The 22,199-nt window shown below is 36.2% G+C and overlaps 2 protein-coding genes across 5 annotated transcripts in view; both read right to left on the reverse strand.

Annotated features, from left to right (window-relative positions):
• Positions 1 to 1,115, reverse strand: part of LOC110827019 (uncharacterized) — a 44,570-nt gene extending 43,455 nt beyond the window's left edge. Inside the window, exon 1 of one of the 3 annotated variants that reach the window (XM_022058235.2) lies at positions 486 to 1,115. The gene's annotated coding sequence lies outside the window, so the exon portion shown is untranslated. Of the gene's footprint in view, positions 1 to 215 lie in introns of all 3 variants that reach the window. The other 2 variants (XM_022058236.2, XM_022058234.2) reach the window with 2 other exon arrangements.
• Positions 1,116 to 1,263: 148 nt separating this feature from the next.
• LOC110827023 (uncharacterized) lies at positions 1,264 to 20,632 on the reverse strand. Of its 2 annotated transcripts, none has more exons than XM_022058242.2 (10): positions 20,390 to 20,632; positions 9,730 to 9,862; positions 9,013 to 9,139; positions 8,543 to 8,686; positions 7,293 to 7,583; positions 6,435 to 6,580; positions 5,817 to 6,134; positions 4,799 to 5,273; positions 2,954 to 3,145; positions 1,264 to 1,970 (listed from the first exon to the last, which is right to left on the reverse strand). In XM_022058242.2, the coding sequence occupies exons 2-10, from the start codon at positions 9,850 to 9,852 to the stop codon at positions 1,807 to 1,809; spliced, it is 1,980 nt and encodes a 659-aa protein (XP_021913934.2). In that variant the 5' UTR covers positions 9,853 to 9,862; positions 20,390 to 20,632; the 3' UTR covers positions 1,264 to 1,806. The 2 variants fall into 2 exon arrangements, with proteins under 2 accessions (XP_021913934.2, XP_021913932.2); XM_022058240.2 differs by lacking the exon at positions 20,390 to 20,632 and adding an exon at positions 15,049 to 15,208.
• Between the last annotated feature and the right edge of the window lie 1,567 nt (positions 20,633 to 22,199).

Here is a 22,199-nt window from a genome sequence, read left to right on the forward strand (position 1 = left end):
TAAACAGACATTTAACATTCTTCATAATATTACGTACGTAAACAATAGGTCATACAGTGGCCCTTTAGAATAAGTTATTTCGAGATTCGAACACGAGACGTCTCGGTTACAAAGCATAAGGGTTAGCCTACACGAGCGTGAAATGGAAATAAATGTATGTTATAAACTGGCAATAATGGGCAGAGAATATTTGACACTCTTAACTGTGCGCTTACCTTATTTTACTGTAATTAGTTGCAACAAAATGAGTCCGGTGTTATCATCCATGCGTTTGATTCAGGTTATGGTCGAACAACATTATTCTTCAATCAACAAAGTTTTAAATATAAAGTAAACAGTCAAACCTACTCACCTACACCAAGATGCTAATAATGTAACTACTACTGATTGTGAAGACATGAATCTCCATGCCTGCACGAATATTTTCAACAGTAATAAGAAAGAGAAAAAAGTATCTGCAAACGAATGTAATGCAAGTAACTCACTGTGAAGTCGCTGCTGTCTTCGATATATCCTAGTCCACGTGCTCCCTTGCGCTGCAATCATATCCTAGCGAACCTGGCAGCAAATTAAGTTACTAACGGTAGTGGCACCAGATGAATAGCACGCGGCCCTTCCACTAAGTGCCGTGCTTCCCCACTTTGAGCGCATGTTTTAAAACACTTATTTACAGACACGCAAAGTACAAATTAAACTCACACAGTATTTATTGACAAAGGATAAAAATACTGTTCTTTACTCGTTAGTATTTTTTTAATAAACAGACGTTATACTGAACAACGTCTGGGCGAATCATTGTAGGGGGGTAATGCTTTTGTTGTATTCGACCTATCCTCTCTCTTAGGAGGTATGTACGTAAACTAAAATATTGTGGAACAAACAAAAATAGTCCCTAAATACAATTTATTTTTCGTCCAAAATTACGATTGCCGACGTCTTCTTCAGTACATACATTTGGAAATATTCTCAAATAATTATTTAAAATATACAGGACGTTTAATAATGATTCATCCAAAGTTTCAAGTGTAACTGCAAAGTATCCAAAGGGTCCCCTACCAGTACAATTATCAATTACACAATAAATATTGCTCAACGAAATATGCAATTCTGTAACCTCTACATGCATCAATAAATGCTGAACAAAAATGATTCTCTAATATTTCTTTGGTTAACTGAGGTCAAAAATGAGTACCAAAATTGCATGCTCATGTATTATTTTGGGGTTAATTGTTGGTGCTAAGGAAAAGAAAAGGTGGACACCTGTTGTTTTTTTAATGAAAGTTTTGATATTTTTCTCAGACTCGATACAAAATATGATAAAAATTAAATTAGCGTAAGTGGTCGTACTACAAACCTTATTCCCTACTTTCTCCTCCAGTTTATTACTGATCCTACCTTAACCAGCAGCAACCAAAATCTTCGGACTTATTATATGGTTATTTAATAATGGTATTTCACCTGCAGAAGTTACACGAAATCAAAAAAATGTCACACTATTCAAATAATACCATGAGGCAAGTGAAGAAAATCATTTTGGATGTCACATTTACTGAGTTTCTAACCCGGTACATTCATAAAACAAATCACGTATCAGACGTAGTACTGCCGACAGCACCGAGTTGATGACACAAATAACCCACAATGTTATAAGCCAGAGATGGAATAGTGGGGCAGCTGCCTGGGTATATGTAATAAGGGGGCTCGTCAGTCACGTATCCTTTAATTCAAAATGATACCACTGTATTATATTACTGCCGCTAAAACTTTGAAAGAAGTACGGAGGATATCTCTGTGCGTTACTGTGTGTTACCAGAGCTGCGTCTTCAGGGTGTGAGCCACAGATCTCAGCGTGCGTGTCCTGCATGACACCCAGATATACTCGAGCACCCACATAAACACACACAGTAACAAAAAGGCAGAAAGTATGTGGATACTGAAGGGAAAACTATTTGTCCTATCTCTAATCACACCTGAAAAATAGAGCGAGAAAAATCATTAAAAGGCATCGATAACTGATTTATTTACGTGAATAAAATAATGTTTGTAACAAAAAGGACGCTGTATTCAGAAAGTATTTTTAATTACTCTGTTTTCTTCTTTGACTGGCTAGCTGGATCGTGATACGAAAGTCTCCATTTCAGACTATCATCATTCAGATTAATCAATTAATTATCATCTTAGTATCCTTTTTATTTGATAACATTCTTAATTATTATATATTTCTAACTTTAATCAGGAAAGATGTATATTTTTCTAAGATAACTGTTTATATTTAATTATTCCCAGCATCTTTTCGTCTAGATGTGGAATCCATTTCTGAGGTGCGAGATCCGATAGGGTATAATTTTATTACTCGGAATAATAAGAAAGATGGTCGATAGAGGGGAATCTACAGTTGTGGAATGTGGGCCACGATGGGGTCCATGTGTTCTTCAAATTCCTAAACTTTTAAGGCTTTAGTCCATGAGAAAATAAATATACAGACTAATCTCACAAACTCTCTGAATAAAAGCTTGAGATCACTAAGTTCTCTACTTTTTAAACATAAAAGTGTTTATTAAATTAGTGGGGTTGATAGATAAATTTTCACTGCATTGCAGTCTTCTGATTTAGGATGCCGTGTAGTCTTGTAAGCGGCTTTACCCCACGAAACCACAATCCAAATTTTCATCACTTTGAAAACTTCAAATTTTCATCACTTTGAAAACTTCAAATTTCAAAAGTTTATTTTGTTAGCCCATCTTCGAAAGCACGGTTTATTAATCTTCCCATAAAGAAGTGACTAAAATCTTATTATTATTATATTAAGTCCAGCAGAATTTGCCAAGTAAACTATTTTACGAATTTTAATAAGAGTTAGGTTAGGTTGTCCAGTAAACATTAACTACACTGTTGTATCAAATCCCACAAAACTTACCAACTTAATAACTCTATGAAATGCAACAGGGCTTACCAACTAGAGGTCCAAGACACAATGTAATCACACCATTGATGACCATGAAGAGGCTGTACGCTGCCGCGAAGCGACCCAGAGGGCAGTGCTCGGCAATAACGAGCGATTGATTGACAACTAGAGCCCCTTTCAGAAAGCCCACAACGCCGGACATGACAGCAATCGTCACAAATCCCTGTACACTGGCGAATACTAACAACAGACAGAATTAAGTGTCAGTAAGTGTTCCCTTATCTGATAACAACAAATCTGCGACCGTCTCCGACCATTACAAGTAGACACACTGACCGTCACAGCGAAAATAAGGGAAGGGGAGGGAACCGATAACACACAAGGCATCTTGCTCCGCCTCTGCCCTTTCCATCTGCCACTCCTACTATGATGTAGCCCAGGCTCACAGATATTTTGCTTGTCGACTGAACCTGATATGGCATTTAAAAACATTAAATCATCAAGTAGCAGGTGTACTTATATCCTACGATATTCTACACTGACTAATTTTCAGAAGTCATACAGCATCAGATGAGGCAGCGAGATCAATAAAAATGATGTGTAGATAAAGATTTGGAAGGAGATGAAAGGTCCCCCCAGCATTACACGCACCGGTTACCAACTTTCCTAGTTAAATCAGCGGTGCGATAGTAAAAATTTAACAATATTATGAGGTAAATACAATATTAACAGATTCATATTAATACAATAATTTTTTCAGACAAGAGTCCTTCAGATATTGATAATTGTTCACCTAGTCAAGGAGCGCCCTGCGTTTAACAGGATCTGAGGTCTTACACTACGTTCGCAAGAATTACAATGTATTCTGTCCTGAACCATCTAAATTTATTTATTTCATAACTTATATTCTAGTTTTGCAATATGCAAATTAATCCTACTCTCATATCTACACCTAATATATGGCTGAAACCTGGAAAGTCACTAAAGAACTAACGCAAAAATTACAAAGCTATATCAACAGATGTCTCGAGTACCTCAGTGACCCCAAGAGCTACTGGTAGGGCCTCCGTAGCCAGATTGGTCGAGGGGGAGAGGTCAGACTAAGACAGGTACCCTGGTCCTCCAGGTTGGGGGTTAGTTGCAAGGCTAACAACCTTGCACCGTAAAAAGGAAGATGTTTCGAAACCTCGATCAAAAGCCTCGGACAGACGGACCTAACAGAGGACCGAATGGAAGAGGAGAATTGAGGAGGCCAAGGACTGAATACAGACCGGAAAACCATAGTAAAAGAAGAAGAAGATCAACAGATGTCTAAGGTTTCTTCTAAAAATTAGATTTGAAGAAAATATTTCAAATGAAAAATTGTGGATAATTACCCCTCAAACGAAAATACAACAAGAGATCAAGGAAAGGAAATGGAAGTGGCTGGGACGCACACTTAGGAAAGAGGACGAGAGATTTCAAAGCAAGTATTGGACTGGAACCCCCAAGGAGGAAGACGGAGGATTACATGGCAGAGATCTATTGAAAAGGAAGCGAGATCACAGGGGAAAAGTTGGAAGGAAACAAAGGCACTTGCCAACAACCGAGTGAGGTGGAGGAGCTTTATATCGGCCCTATGTTCCCAAGAGGAATAAAAGGAATTAACTAACTAACTAACTAACATATCTACAACTACTGTTCCAAAGTCTGCTCTTAATTTCCTCATAAATCAAATTTTGATTTATTACTATCATTCCCAAATATCTGAGCGTTGTAACATTTTCGAAAGGATCCATCATCTGTTACGACTCTGCCCCGCATTCTGTCGACGATGTATAACTTGTTACGAAAATAAGAGTGTTAGAAATATAATAACTTTTATCACATTTTAACCCTGTGAATTTTACTTACTTGACCTCACGATGGCAGACGAGAAGCATCCGAAGAGATACGCGGCTCGTGGGCCAACTCTGAACCTCTCGGCCAGTATCGGTAACAGAAGTCTCGCGACAGTGTCAGCACCAGCAGTTATAGACAGACAGAGCGCCACCTCTTTATCAGAGAAACCTGGCCACGGCGTCTGTGCCAGGTAAAACGGAAAGACGGTGAAGAAACTGGTATCACTAGCAAAGGACACCGAAAGACCCAGAACAATGTTCACATAAACCGGGTCCTTGAGCAGCGCCAAGTCCAGAGATTCATTCAGCGACATCACTAAGCAGTCGCAGCACGAGGACTTGCGAGATCTGACCGCAGGAGACGACGGAGCAGAAGACGTGGAAGGCTGGCCGAAGGTGGCGTATTCTCCTTCCTCTGTCTCGTCGGGAACGTGCCGCAGCAATTTCCAAGTTTGCTCCTGATTTGAGCCGGTGAATTTGTCGGACACCTGACGGATGCAAGGAAATTAAAATGCAGATTTGTGTTCCATAACATTAATGAGATTAATAACCGAGAGAGATTTAGTCATTTAAAGAAAGGTTAGATTTAATTAGATGGTGAGACGTATCTGATTACCATCTCGTGACTGAGATCTTTGGTGTTTTACTAAATCTCGCCAGCAAAATGCACCGATATCGTCTTGGTACAGGACACAACAAGCTCCTTCAGCGTATACGGCACATAGCATTAATAAATTCTATCGTATAAGAGCATCTTTAAATATTTTAATGCATATCAATATAACATTTAACTGAGCGGAGGATAGGACCGAACGGAAGAGGAGAATTGAGGAGGCCAAGGACCGAATATGGACCAGAGAGCCATAGAAGAAGAAGATCTTCACAGCATACTATTTAACACTCTTGATTCATTTTTGGGAGGTCTAGGGTTCAAATATCAACCCAGAGACCAGCTATCCTAATGAACGTCACGACCTGTCCAAAGTTAAAAATATTTTTCAAAGTACAACTCCTAACTTGTTTTACTTTACCTTGTGCAATGCTTTGACAATGTGATCTGCAATAGCCTTTTTTGGCGAGGTGTCCACAATGGTATTGTCAAACATGAGTACATTACTGCCATAGTTGGCCAGGGATACCGATGGCCGTTTTAGCGCGGTCGAACCGTCGCCGCGACCCTGCGACTGCTTCTCAGACTGAGCAATATCTTGCCTCTCATTTCCTGTATCTTCTTCTCGTACTGGAAGCAGAAGTTGGTGGGAACGTCCGTCTAACATCGATGATATGATGATGCTGCCTCTTCGTGAGATAATCACATGGTCGTCGCAGTCCGTGTCGTCGGATACCAGCTAAAAGCCGGCATAAACCAAACGTATCACCGCCTAATATAAATACATGTCTACTTCAAAAGCTTAAATATCATATGAAGATGACTGCCTCCTGTGTCGTGGCGTCAAACATCCGTAAACTTCTACCAGACTAATTGGAACAACAAAATTTAGATTAGTCAAAATATCTGTTTAGAAATTAATTAAAATTCCATAAAATGAATACCACAAAGCTATTAAAAAAAACAATGAGCCATGTTTATTGAATATGTTCCAAAAGAAAATTATTTTTACTTTTTTAAGCGACATTTCCCAACTCACCATGCCATTTGAATTGTTCGGTAACTTTTTATCGGCAGGTGGCACCGTCGTCAGATCATCTTCCTCATCGGGTATCACGTCCATAGACAACGTTGTGGCTCCAGTCATTGAGATATGTCTTGAATCCAAGATCACATCATCCAACGCTGTCATAATTAAAAGAATGCGTTGGAAAAATGGTGTCAACTTAACAGAAAATCGCAGAGTAACATTCTTTACGCGCAGGCCAAAAATTAAGGCGGAATTCACGTAGGCCGAAGACCCCAGCCTAAAAATCAAGGTGATCCTAATTGGCTTAAACCAAAAACCAAAAATTCTGTTAATTTTTATCAGCATATTTTACAGACGCCACACCAGCGATAGTAATGTAATATTACGATTACAAAATTCGTACATATTAAAATTAATTAATTTGTCATTTTGACCCACAGATTCTTCGCATGATTCTCATAATAAAATACAATTACTTCCCTGAAAATCATTACCTAATTGATCTTCATAATAAAGAAATAATTTATTTTTTGGGGGGGTATGAACTGAATTATTAAATACTTAGATTAGATCAACAAGAATTATTACAATAAAAATTTCAAATGCCGACTTGATCCAAGATATACATCCACAATTATAATTCTCATACTGACACACTTTGAAAAAGTTAACGAGTAGAAAAATGTGCAAAGTTTGATCGATTGGTAAAAAGTGAAATAATAAATTCTAAATTCTTCATTTATTTGATGTTGCGCCTCCTTCGCGCTCTCACAGACAGATCACGTAAAGAAGTGGAAATGACGCCAATAATAAATTGGCTATATTATAATTATTTATCTTAGGGTTTAGTAAAAGAACAACATTTACCATCTTCATCTTCTTTCGTCATCATCTTATGGAGTCTTAATCGCACCATATGCCATTCTATCGGATGGTACAGTAGAGCCCCCACGACCGAGTTAAGGGCGATGCCGCCTAACAGTAGCATAGTACCCCTGAAGCCGTAATTATGTAGAAGCATCTCCACCAAATAGGGCATGGTGATAAAGCCAAGGCCAATCCCAGCTTGGCAGAAACCCATTGCAATTCCACGTCTTGAGACGAAGTATGAGTTGATGGCTAAATATGAAGAAGGTGCCACTAGACCCATCCCAATGCCTGTAAACCACATTATAATTTACCAATAATTATTATTATTATAAATAAATAAATTTAATTGAAATATTATTGTCCATATTTTGGATTTTTCATTTTGTAAGTTTTTCCTGGTTTTTATTTAGTATTAATATTTTATTTTGAATGCTTATAACTGAACTGATTTTAATTTAATTATTATATTACTTAGGCAATTTATTTATATAATTTACTGTGAATAATTATGCAATAAGTGAATTGAATTATTATTAATAATATATTATATTATATATATTAATAATTAATTTATATATTCAGTTTCATTTGTTTGTTTGTTTTTTGTATTTGTAATGTTTTAATTTTATAATTATTAAAATGAATTGAATTATTATATTATATTTTATCCTGTACTGTTGTTCAGTGCTTGCATGTTATTGGACTTATCTGGCTGTTGTTAAGCAATGAATTGAATTATTGTTATTTGTTTTACTCAATATCATCATTTCGAGCAGAAGAACTCCAGAAATAGGTACATAACTTGATTATTTTTCACACTTAATTGTTTGTTTACGTGCATTGGTAAATTGACTCGGCACTAAACTTGCGAGAAAAAGTTCAACTCGTTCATGTCACAGTGATCTTCTGCTAGAAGACATAGGTTTTTCCGAATTAATTTCGGCAACAGAGGTTTTATAGACTTCAATTTACACCTTATACCTCCTTCGCAGAAAAAATAATTAATGTAATGTCGACGCGGTATCTGATAATATTTAATTTAAAAACAGACAACAGTGAAATACAATACTAGAATCGATTCTTAAAGTCGCCGGGCGAATTTAATTTTTGTTATCATTTAAACAATACACCTCATTAATCTCAAGGTTATTCATTTACTTAAAATCAGCTTACAGTACAAAATACATAGCAGATATTACACTTTATAAAACATTATGTAAATACCATAAATAATTTTCTGGACTCACCGGCGATGATACTGTATGTGATAACAATATGCACCATACTGTGTGCAAAGATCGTCAGCAACATACCCACGGCAAAGATTACTCCACCCAGTACTGCCACCACACGATACGACACGCTCTTCAACAACTGATTCGTCACCAGACCTACGAATGTGACAGTTGGTAAACTTGTGAACAAGATAAACCACTCCGTTCCATAAACGACAGGAAATTTCTTCCGTGTCCCAAAATTAATTCTGCTTTGTGAAACGTGTTACTTACAAGAACTATTAAAACATTTTTTGCGTCATAAAATTTTACAAACAGCAAATTACATTTTAATGTCGGAACACGTAACACAATGCATAATATTAGACCTTCATAATTTCAATACACAAGTGATTAGTTGTGTTTCCTGTAGAACACTCGTATAATTAATTTTTATTCCATGTTTTTGACACCTGATCTTAAATAATTACGTATTCATTCACCTGTAAAATTGACAGACGCCGTGAGGGCAGTCATGATGACCGCGGCACCTGTAGTTTGTTCCCCAAGTTGATCCAAGATGCCACTGAAGAGTGGGACGAAGGATAAATAGTGACCGGAAGTTGAAATCTAACCACATCAACAATATTAAAAGCTTATATACAAAGTGACATTTTGTGTTAAATTATTTTTGATTTTATCCATTATTTAGAAGTTTCGGAAGTTGGTTTTACATCTATCTTCAGGTGAAAAATTTGACACTAACTCGACGTGGAGGCCCAACAGATTAGTATTTGCCCTCATTTCACCTGAAGATGGAAGTAGAGCCAACTTCCGAAACGTTATGATTTAAGAATCACCTAGATGACATATTTTAACATGTGTTGCACCATTACATCAGAAGAAACCTTAGAGTTAAACAGATAAATTTCGTTACGTAATAAATTATATTGTACATGATAATAATCCTTTATTTAATCATTCTAACAACATTTAATGAAGAGTAGGGTTATACATTAAAAAAGGGATAGTTTTATGGAGGTTTAACACAGATAGTCAACGTGTGGTGATGTTTTTCGTAAAAAAATTTAACCTCTGAGATTCATAGACTTCCAGTAGGTACACGGTTTGTTTACTCGGGGATAAAAGCAGTCGAGACGTGCTAACTACGACAGTAATCGATAATCGCAGCGAGAAATTCACATTTTATGAACACTTACAAACATGAGCGCCATTCCAAAAGCGACCATCCACCCCCAACCTCCTTCTGGGGGTCGTAGGGATTCTTGAATCTGGGTCTCCCCATGTCTCTGTCGGCCATTAACACCACTGAGGCCCCCCATGTACCTCAAACTGAAACAAGATGGCCGAGGTCACGTGTAATAAAATTAAATAAATGTTAGGTTAGGTTAGGTTAGGTGTAACAAAAATCGAGTTCCTATACTAGCTAGCAACTTACCTGCAGGCAGATATAGACTGTGAAGTAATCTTCACATTCGTTCTGCCACGAGACCTACTCTTACATCTCGGAAATTCCATTAACTAATATTTCATGTTTTTCTTCAAATTAGACAAACATAATGACGTCTTTACTTAACACATGTCTGGTACAAATAATTGTAGTTAATGGAGGAGAGAAGAAAGACAAAAACGGATAAATACAATAAAATTAAAGTACGATTGGAATTACAAAGCCAATTGTACGTGTACATAAATTCCACTATGGAACTTGGATAATCTAAAACGCTGTATATTTTTTTCTGTATAGTGAACACGTGAAAGCTACGGTTGTGAGATCATTTCAAGAGCTAGCAACCAATTATCCAGCATTGCACAAACAAGCATATAAATATTTAAACTTACATAACCTAATACAAATTAGCGATCTCGGGTTCAAATCTCGGCCCGGAAACAGACTATCCTGACTGGGACTTGCATGGTTGTAATCAGTCCCTCCAGACAAATGCGTGGTTGTACCTTAAATTAGGCCACGGCCGCTTCCTTCACGTTCTATCCAATTCATTATTCACTGGCATCCTCTCATTTAACGATATGTAGCACAAGCTACTGAAAAACGTCGTTAAATGAACTATAAATAAGATGATAATGTTGCGTCATATTGTGATGATTATAATTGTTTAATTTTAACCGTCTAATCACAATAAAATATTTTATTAAATATTAAAATATTATTACAATTAACATTTAATATTTAAAATATATTAAAATGATGCTCTTTCTATCGGAATGTTCGATTTACAATTAGAGCATCTAATCTAATATTTTAATATTTAATAAAATATTTTATTGTGAACTATAAATAAATAAATTCAAACTCTTTTCCCAATGTGTAGAGAATATCGTACAGTGAGACAGCTGAAATATCTCTGAAGGCGAAATATAAATAGGAAAAAAGTTTTGAGGGGAGAAGTAAGACACACTTTCTGAAGGGCAGAAAAAGTATTACTTTCTTTCGAAAACTTTCATAGGTTTTACTGGTTCGTTCTTCTGGTAAGGGAGTGCAAAATTTTGAAACCGATATTCATAAAAATCTTTTCTAAACACTAAGTTTCTACGTAGTATTTGAGTTTTTCACGGCGGTGAATTTGAAGATGGCACTTATGACGGAGACAACAAGGACCTCCGAAACGTCGGTAAACTTCTACCAGACTACAACAACCCATAACACAGTCATCTCACCAAGTTTCTATGTCAAATAAAACACAACACGTTTCCATTACAGAGAGCATATGTTTAATGTTGTTCACGGAAATAATAATTATTTTCCAAAAGTTAAATTAAATTCATAAATAGTCTCTGTGGTGCGCATAATGCAGTTACTGAATATAGCTAGAACATAAAAAAGGGTTAATCACAGATAATGTGGGTTGCATGTTTGTAGATACACACAAATTTCAGATTGTCTTTTGTTATTATGAAGTAGTTAATTGTTTCTGAAAAAAGTAGCCTAACGAGGTACAGTCCATATTAAACTCGTAAGGGCATTCTATAGGTCACTCGCTGTAAGTCTGTACGAGGGATTCTGTTTATGTACACAGGCTGCAACGTGCGCGTAAGCGACATTTTTTACTTCTGCGCACTCAAGGTCACGCGTCCTCTGACAGCGATACAGATTGTACCTTATACAGAAAGTAATCAGATGTTTGCTAACAACGGTTATTCCAGGGGCCCCCAAATTATTTTTTCACCGGCGTCACAACCTTTCAAAGACACATGACGACACACCACATAATTTCGCCCCACGTAAGGTTGGTACGAAACTATACATAACCACAAATACTACGTACATATACACCTTTGCCCTATTAAAGTGCAGGAACTCACATTTAAATGCATTTTGATATAAAATTAATTCCGAAAACTTTATTTCCTTTGTATTTTTCAACGTCGATGTCAGCAGAACAAACCATTTTGCATTGGATAATGTAATGATTAATCGATATTGAACTATAACTGATCCTGAAGCCAACTGTCGTGGCATATTATAACTCCAGGCATTTTCCTAGAGGAACTGAAGAACCCCCCTCCCCCCCCCCAAAAAAAAAAATCTCAGAAACCCAGTCTTAAGACCGGAACTTGAGAGCTGGACCTCCCGAACACGAAGCAGGGCTGCCAATTATTGGTCCTCGACGTTAAAAAAGTTTTAGAAACCCACGGTGAACTGTCCGATGCGAATATTATGAGACATTTCAAAGTCCCCATGCGAGTAAATATTCGTTATCATTTTCCATTAAATTAAACTCACACTAATTGTTAATATAAGAAATTAATTATAATTCAAATTGTTTAGAATCATCGTTGCAATTACAAATTATAAGACATTTTATATTGTTTCAAACTTATCTGAAAAAAAAATGTATCCGTTTATCGACTTAGGTGACTAAAGGTGATAAGATTTGAGAAAGATACAGTCCGAACAAGTAGTTAATAACCTATAATTTCATTATATCATTGCAGTTAGCATAGATTTGGGGAATTAAAACATTCGAGAATAAATACTAAACGAATGAGGTAATTTTAAACACGTTCCGGCCTCAGTTGTCTTTAATTTATTCTTTCATTACTCGGTCGTCAAAGCATCGTTTCTGAGAACAGAAGAGTAAAATCTAAAGCTTTATTCAGAATTTGGTAGTTCTGGGAACACGTTCAGATGCCTAGTACAAAAAAAATATCGTGAAAGTGTTCTTGTATACCCCTCGAAATAAGTTTGTAACCTCTAATCAGCGCTTAATAGAGTTCTGTCAATAACAGACAAAAGGATAGTCTGTTTTAACACAACTACACCAGCAACTGAGTTTCAATGTTTATATAGATTCAAGCGCCTTAGTGTTACAACATCGGTGAGACTGAATTTAAACTTTTACGTACATTCCCTAAATAAAACACGATAATTAAAACAGATAGACTTTAGACTTAAATACATACCCCAAGGTTTTTATTTATTTATTTAATCCATTATGTTCTCACTGTTAATGGAAAAAAAATCAAAATTAACACTTACGTCAATGTGTTTCCCACCAGAAACTTGCCGGAGTAGAATATATCGATAAATCGTTCGTTATTCGATTATTTATCGATGTTGTGTTAACTGTACAAGGTATGTAGTGCAAAATTACATGTTACAAGATGTCGGATAAGTCTCTCTTATGCCCCAAATTTAAATTTCCTCCTACGTCTCAAAGTACAACGAAAAATAAATTCATGTACACCTGTTAATCTGAAAGTTTAAAACGAGTTCGTTTAAGAAGTTAATGGGCATTAATTTTCCTTCATATAGCATTAAAATATTCAAATATGTACTCGTATGCCGCTGCTTATGGTATGGAAAATTACCTTCCAAAAAAGGAACATTAAATACATATTACGTAGGAATTAGGTACGAATATAAACATACAAAAACTTTGACGTGCGTTTGTCAATATTTCCTAAGTTACATAACGCGCAATACGTTAATCATTTTTTTATTTGTTCTTACGTCTTGACTGAATATAACCTAAAAAGTTCAAGTAGCTGAAGATGATTATCTGACAATCAAATACTACAATGAGCTCAGTCTATAGTGTTTAAACTTTTAAGAAGTTGACGAAATTTTATTCTTCTGTCCAAATATAATTTTGGTTAGTTATAACATATCCAAGTTGGTACAATGAAGATCTTATAATACGTAATAATCCTTTGTACAACTTCGCCTTCTTCAAAATTCTACAGTAACAAGAATTTAAAATACTGAACACATGATTTTGGATGACAACATTTCAAAATTCACACACAAAAATGTTATTCTTTACACAGCCGGCCAAAGAGTTTATTATTTAGTATATTGAAATGTAGTTACATTAATTATGTTCATAAAAATCCGCCATTTGACTGTACATTCAAATTGCCCCAACGTAATACGTAACGTCCCGCCCTGTTATTGAAGTATAAATTAAAATAAACATATAAATTTTGTAACACAGATAAGAGTTAAAATGTTTACCAAATATTAAGTACGACAATAAGAGTAACAGAATGTATACAGTGACACATTTCTACGTCATACAATCTATAGAAACACTGATCGAGACGATTTCTTTTAACTTCGAGGATTAAATCATCATTATCGATACACCTATCGATCCTAATTAACATCAAAATTCCGCCATTTGACACGACACTGAACGAGTTAAAATTCACATCTCACTTACATGAAATATTTCCTTAAGAATCACCTTAATATCACCCTATAATCACCATATCACAACTTAAAACTTTGCAATAAGTTTGTCAACAAAAATTCTGTAATCAACCCTTCTCCATCTACGAGATACGTAAATCCTAACCTCATTTTATCACAACCACAAAAATTCTATTGCGTTACTGTGCACGAAAGACAAAGTTATAGGTTATGTAACATTCTAACTCTGCCATTTACAACATCCATCAACGTTAAAGTATTAAACACGAAACAGTTACTCTAAATCGTTTAGTTTCGCTAATACAAGAATATCCAACCTCTTTATCAGGCTTCGAGGTATGTAAAAAGACACACCCTTCTGTTGCATCCTTTAAACTACCGTCTTTACACGGCTTAAAAGATAAAATTAAATTAGGTCCTTTATAAAACTCACGGACACAACTCAGCAACAAAATAAACACTTTGCTACGTATTTTAATAACAAATTACGTCATGAATATATTTTAATTTATCAATTAGCCACAATTACTCAGCCAATAAAGTTACTGGCCGAGGGTTGGGTGTCCGGGTTTGGATTCATGGCATATGTAAGGGTTATAATTTTCGTCATTAGGTAGATATTATGTTAACCTTAGACACATTCTAACTCCCTTGTTCCCCTGTACCAAGGACATTAACATCTAGATCAATTTGACTTCAAAACTATCTCTGCTAATTTTATCCAAACACGTTTTAGTTAAAAATATAAACGAAATGTTTTAACAGGTGTTTATTTAATACACAGTTACATTATAATTTTTATTTAATTTATAACGGTTGTTTCTAATAAGATTGTACAGACCTTGCAAGATACGTTTATTTTCTTAATCCATTCTTCACGTCTGTTGAGAACGACACACAGCGCCACAAGTCAGCAGTTGTCCTTCAGACGAACGACTGGTGAACGAAGTTACCATCAGAACACCTTCGCTGCTAATCACCGTGACGTAAATGGGAGAACGGATTTATTGACTGACATTTTCGTCTCTTGTATAATTTTGAACTCAAATATTTAAACGTGCAAGAAGAAATATATGGAAAAAAAAAAAAATTATCTTAAGTCCATTTTACAAACGTGCATGTCACGTAAATAACTCCACATTTGTCGCCAAGAAAATAAGTGTCTTAAAAGTATCTATTCTAAAATGCGTATGGAATCGAAAACGACCATTTCCGTACATAACCACTTAATGTTTAAAAAAAAGAGTCATTAAAATTCAGAATACGTCACACCTACGTGTTTAAAGGTAAACTGGTTAAGCTCTCACTGGGACGCACGGAGGAAACTCCACGTATTCTTAACGGCAATAGATGATGGTGAGAGGTTAGATTCACGTACCGGCTGTATTACTCCCGAGGAAACAACCCGGTATCCATCGGATAGGATGTTTAATGCACCAGAGACGTTCTGCGATTTGTGAACGAGAGAGAAATCTTTCCCTACCGGGAATCGAAGCCAGAACATTTAGCCCCTAACCTAATCAGTATAATAATTTATCTATCACAGACTGCTGTTGTTATTTAACGAATAAATTTATAGTACTTCGATACAACTGTTGTTACATTTAACGTTTATATTATTAACTCGTAGATGGAGGTACGAGGCAAAGTTTTGATATTACTAAAACCAATTAAACACCCGACCAAGTGTACTTCGTCATGAGTCACGCCCACAAAATATCAACAACAAAAATTGCCTTGAAATTTTCAGACGCTAAAGTAATATTTATATAGTACAAATAAAAAGAGGGGGACGGAATTACAAACACGTTTTTGTAGGATTTGTGGTTCTGAAGACAGCGAGTAGAAAGATGGCTGTCTTCTGGGTTACATGCGTTGCATCTAGCAGAAGTCTTCCGACGTTTCAGAGGTACCTGCTGCCTACATTATAAAACAGCCCTGATGACGGGATCAAGTACCTCTGAAACGTCGGTAAACTTCTACCAGACTGCAAGAAACTACAACCAAGACATCCATTAGGAGCCGTTACCAACCTGCGTGCTTCAAGGCTACAGAAGACTGTACACCCCCGTTTTCCGCGTGGTTTTACGTCAACAGTACGTCATTGCTAGCTTTACTACGCTGCGAGTCCTAAGCAGTCTTCAGTCACCTAGTCTACGATGTTCGTGACGAAAATTAGTAAATGTTTGTGATGACCTTGAAGTATACAATTTCGCGACGGCTAATATAGTTATACTTAATTATGGGTAATATAATACGTACGTAATAAACAAGCAATAATGCTTCTATTGTGATTTCTGAACTTGATCATCAGTGCCAGGATATTTTATTTATTTAGTGTTCTGTCTGACGACAGGTCCATATGAACAGGATCCTTCCATCCTTTTCTCGGACTGGGACCTGTTCATATACGTTCTTGGCAGATGATCCAGAAGTGGTTTGCCATTGCCTTCTTCTGTGTGTGAATGGAGTAATTGTTGGGATGCCACGGAGTAAAACTCCGTGTTGCCTAGACCACGGCCTTGCCCAACACAAGTTATAAATTCGGGCACCGCCGGGAATCGAACCCGAGACCCCAGGATTACAAGGCCAGCGTTCTAACCGGTAGACCACCACATCTTATTATTATTTAGTGTTCTGTCTGACGACAGGTCCATATGAACAGGATCCTTCCATCCTTTTCTCGGACTGGGACCTGTTCATATACGTTCTTGGCAGATGATCCAGAAGTGGTTTGCCATTGCCTTCTTCTGTGTGTGAATGGAGTAATTGTTGGGATGCCACGGAGAAACTGGGGAAGCCCCCGGAGGAAAACTCCACGGCCTTGCCCAACACAAGTTATAAATTCGGGCACCGCCGGGAATCGAACCCGAGACCCCCCAGGATTACAAGGCCAGCGTTCTAACCGCTATACCACCGTAACAAAAAAATAATATTCAATGACAAAAATGCTAAAAAGGATAGCTTATTTGTGCTCGTGGAATTAATTAATTTTTATGGATGAAATAAAAATTTATGATATTTCAAGGTAAAACGCATACATACGTCGTTGGAAGAAATAAAATAAACATGACTTGAGACTACTGTAAGGCAAGATTTGTGTCCATATTTAAACTTCGGTTTTTTTTTTACATTCAGACGCTCCATCGAAGCCAGAATTATCAGTGTCGCTCCTTCCACGAACTTATCTACTTCAAATAAGTTTCGGTTCAGTGTTCCAACACACCCTTCACCACACAATATATTCTCTTTATAACTTCCCGGATGGAATGATCCTTACAACACACAAGAGCAAATATTCCCTATCTCATTTTGGATTCGTTCTTTCGTAGTTTACGTGTCTCTATAACACACCTGCTTTAACAATAAATAAATTCAATTTGTATTTATGTTCATCTTTGTAACGGTGAAGTGCTGTTCTCTTTTAGGTACGGTCTAAATTCTTAAATATTATTTAAATGTTCTTCAGCTTCAAAAGTTCTAAGCAAATGAAAAATTTACAGCTGTCAATTGCTTAGATCAGCGTTTCTCAATATATGGTGCGCGTAACACTGGTGGTACGCGAACTATAAGTAATAAAATCAAAAGATAATATTAATACAAATAAGTTTTCCCAGAAACCACTTGGTTAGTGGTACCCCATCAAATAAAGGATGAGGACCCCTGTTTTAGATAATACACCATCGAATCGTCAGTTAATAATGAACTTAAAAGTATCTGAAAGTAAGCTGACAATAACCTAATTTTATGTTATGTCGTAAGGTTTAAATTACTATATATTCCAATAATTTTTCTGGAAGAATTTATTATACAAAATATAGGGCACAGGTCCTGATGAAACACATTTTTCCTTTCGAAACAAAGAATTACCTTTTAAACGTTAGTGTAAACCAAATATTATACGTTTCTAATCTCGTTTTAAAGAAAACCTAATAGCAGGTGATACATATGATAATCATTACGCTTTAAAGGGCCCTAAAAAAGTTAAACGAAAGAACTGTTTGACTCTTCTGACAAACAAATTATATTCTTCAATCGATTGGCTTCTAGCGTGGTACCTATCATGGGAACAAACAACAAAGACTTTTACCCACATTCCAGTCTGAATGACCTTCCAATTACATAAAGACAAAGCAAAGAACTTTCAGTGTTACTGCCACGGAATTAAACAAATGCTTACATTTCTTATCAATCTTTACTGCCCGAAAGCCAATTTTTTCGATACGTATTATTGAATACGATAAAAAAAATATTATCCCTAAACCCTACATCTATACCGAGATTCAAACCCAGGGAAATTTTCGGGTTCTGGCCTTTATTCCTGCAATATCCTCTTCGAAACAAAAAAAAAAGTCTTTGAAAATTCCTTCTACTCACCGGCATTCGAACTCAGGACAATTTATCGGAGTTTTTTTTTTCTAAAATCTGTTTCTTTTCTCAACAAATAAGCATGCCAAGTTAGGTGCAAATCAGTATATCCGTTCTCGATCTACAAGCTAAGAAACACGTCTTTTCAGAATTTTTAGCGAAAAACGATCTGTCAGACCTTATTTTCATTTTACGAACTTCTAAATTCGTTATAACTACGCTCCTAAGAGAAATCTAATCTTTCTGAGACTCTACTCTTAAAAAAACCACATATATAATTACTCTACTGCACACAAATTTGCATAAATAATTCATTTATCGTTATAAGACTCCTTCACTGTGTACTAGACGAACAAGGCTAACCTCAACTACAATTTAATAAAAAAATGTTTCGTCTTCTTAATTTTTAAAACATGGAGAAATGTCAGTGGAATTTGAGGATGATTTTTCTGGGATGTTGCGTCGTGTTGTTTTATATAAATTGTCGACTTTTAGAGATATTTACCGCCTTCAACATCCAACGCCTTGATGACAGAAAACAGTCTCTTCGTTGAGTTATGCCCATTTTACACAAAACCCTTCAATTATATACAGTGATTATAAAAAGCGGTATTGCAACTTATGTTATGACGCAATCCGTTTCAGAGAACGCATTACAGATAATTATAGAAGTATAATTATCATCAATGCTTATTTCGAAACAACACTGCCACCGTCATGATATTGAGGTACAGAATACGTGGAGCTTTACCTCCGATATGCTTATAATTTACCATGACTTCACCGTCGCTCTTAACAAATAAGTTCGAATTACCGCCATGATAATATTAAAAATGGCAGAATAATATAAATCACAAAGTTGAATAAACTATTGTTATTATGTTAATGCCAAATTTCATGAAAATCCGTCATTGTGTTCAATGGTTTTTAAGGGGGAAACAAATGGACTTGTCAATCCCATAAACAACTTTTTTCTTTTTAAATAAATAAAGTTTAAATCAATAATAAATCATCCGAAATGTACATATGAAGACGAGGTAGTTGATGAAATACATAAATTCCACTGAAGTAGAGATGGCTGTCTTCTAAAACAGGGGTACCACTAATTCTAATTTAACACATTAAATGTACCAATCGCCAAATGAGTTCAGGGAAAACTTATTTATGTTAATACGCTGTTCTAGAATGTTACGCCGAGTAGCCTGGTAGATACCAGCAGACATATAAATCGCCCTGATTGGAGACAGTAAAAAGCTTTGAAACTTCGATCAATATCGACTAGACTACACAGCGCAACATCCCATAAGACTCCTCGCTGTTAGAACATGAAATTCGCCAAGGATAAAATGGCTGGAGAAAGGATTCGATAGTAAGAACCTTGTATTTACGACGACAAACTTCCATTTTACGTTACAAACTATTTAATAACTGCTCGGAGGTGATACGTTATGCGGTATGAGGCACTTTGCTTTTGTATCGGTTATATGTCGTTATTATCCTGAGCTACGCGGGTCTATAAAACAGTGGAATAAACGCTCATAAACCTGGCCGTGAACCGAACACAACACGACGTATTTTAATCACGGCAGCACATACGTAAAACGTAACTCGAAACAACTGACATCAAACATAACCTTGAAACAGCATTTCCCATACAACCTTGTAATTCTAATAGCTAATTTAATGTTACATTCTGAGCAAAAGATTACGTCCAGCTGTTAAAAATTGAATTCCAATTACGAAACAATGAAGAAATAATACTTCCCTACACCACCTTCAAGTAATCACAACCTCGTACAATGTTGCAATTTTACCTGCTTGCAGGAGTTAAATGCAGTTCTAGAAAGTTCCATCACACAGCTAACAATGATATACGCCTCTTCCTTTCTGGTTCAATTCGGATGTAAATATCGCACACACAAACTTTCGTCCAACTACGTCTCACTTCACAACAAAATAAACAACTTTTCCTCCCGTAAACCTTTTCGTAATTTGTCTGCGCCCAATAAAAACTGAATTCACGTGTTACGATGCGATTCGTTACAACCATGCTAATCGATAAAAGTATATCGATCAAACAGTATAGCAAAAACAGCTGTTTCGAGACCATTACGTAGGTACAGTATCCAGAATCAAATTGTGGGTTTCGCTTGTCACTAGCTTCTGGATAGAAGGAAAAAAAACGCTTATACTACCCAAACCAAAGACATGAGCGCTGTACGAACTGAGATGGCGAGTGCTGCTGTTGGGAAATGTTTACTGTATGAATAATATATGCGTCCTTACCTGCTACCCCTCCAACCTTCTGACGACCTTGATCATTTAATTCTAAAGGACCTAGAACTCACAGATTTCTCCCATCTCCAAACTACAACAACACTGAAATTATTCTTAATCGGTTCGAATATCATTTTGGAGTTTTGAAACATTGATCAATCTCAAGGGGGAAGATAATGTTTTCTTTTTTACAGATTTGGACAGTACAGTACTCACAACTTTGTCGCTGTACGTTACAATTTCCTTCAAAACGTGTTTTCATCTGTACAATTCTAAATTAAAATTAATATACAAAAAAATTAAATGAAATGAAATTTGAAAATAATAAAAAATCATATTTCATAACGAGCTTCTACACAGAGTTGTCCCATGCCATGTTAATAATATCATATATTTGTTAGAAGCGAGACACTTCAAAAAACGAAACACGTGAAAAAGTACAATCTTTTAAGCTGAGGCCAATATAAGACATATTCAATAATTCAGTCCGTACCGCAAAGAAAACACAACACTTCCCCATCACAATGATCAATCAGTTAATGTCGTTTAAGGAAATAATCAACATTCACACCGAGAATCGTAAATACAAAATGGTTGTTGAAACTGGTGGAACATGTGGTTACCATTCGGCTTCGAAGGGTTAAACAGGTGTACCAAATCAACAACTGGGGCCAGAAACACTTCATTTTCTCACATGACAGTCAGAAATCAACTGATTTCTACCCTAAATGTATTACTTGGTCTGAATCATGGACGGTTCGTCCAAGCGCAAATGGTACTCACGGTATGCCTCTTACAGGAAGAAAGCTCAACCCACATTGGCATGTCCCCTTGAAGTGACCACACCTGAAACATCAGAAATTCTAAATCCCATAATAATTTTACCGTATCAAGCAGCAGAATGACAACAACAAAATTACGCTTAAATGGATACGTGAGCTTATTCTCTAATTATACTCGTTTCATCTGGTTAGAACATTTCGTATAACTGGCTCAATTCCAGGGCTGTGGAGTCGGTACTAAAATCTCCGACTCCGATCCCTTCATAAAAGCTCAATATGTATTAATAATGGTAAACCTACTAAAATGGTAAATGTTACCATAAGACAATTCATAACCACCACGTGAATCATCAGACTAATTTTTAGACTTAATGTTTATTGCAGAAATCCATTGATTTGTAGACAGTTTGTATTCTTGAGGTACTGGAGCCAAAGTTACGAAGAATTATTCCCACACCACATGGCTCAACGCGTCGTCGAATCTCCCTAAGTGTGAGGCTGCCGACGGCTCACATGGTAGCGAAAGTGTTAAAATAGTATTTCCTTAAGATTTTATATCAGTCGG

This window comes from Zootermopsis nevadensis, unplaced genomic scaffold, assembly GCF_977971745.1.
Source record: "Zootermopsis nevadensis isolate Lab colony 2312 unplaced genomic scaffold, Znev_1.0 Znev_ptg000031l, whole genome shotgun sequence".
NCBI lineage: Eukaryota > Metazoa > Arthropoda > Insecta > Blattodea > Termopsidae > Zootermopsis > Zootermopsis nevadensis.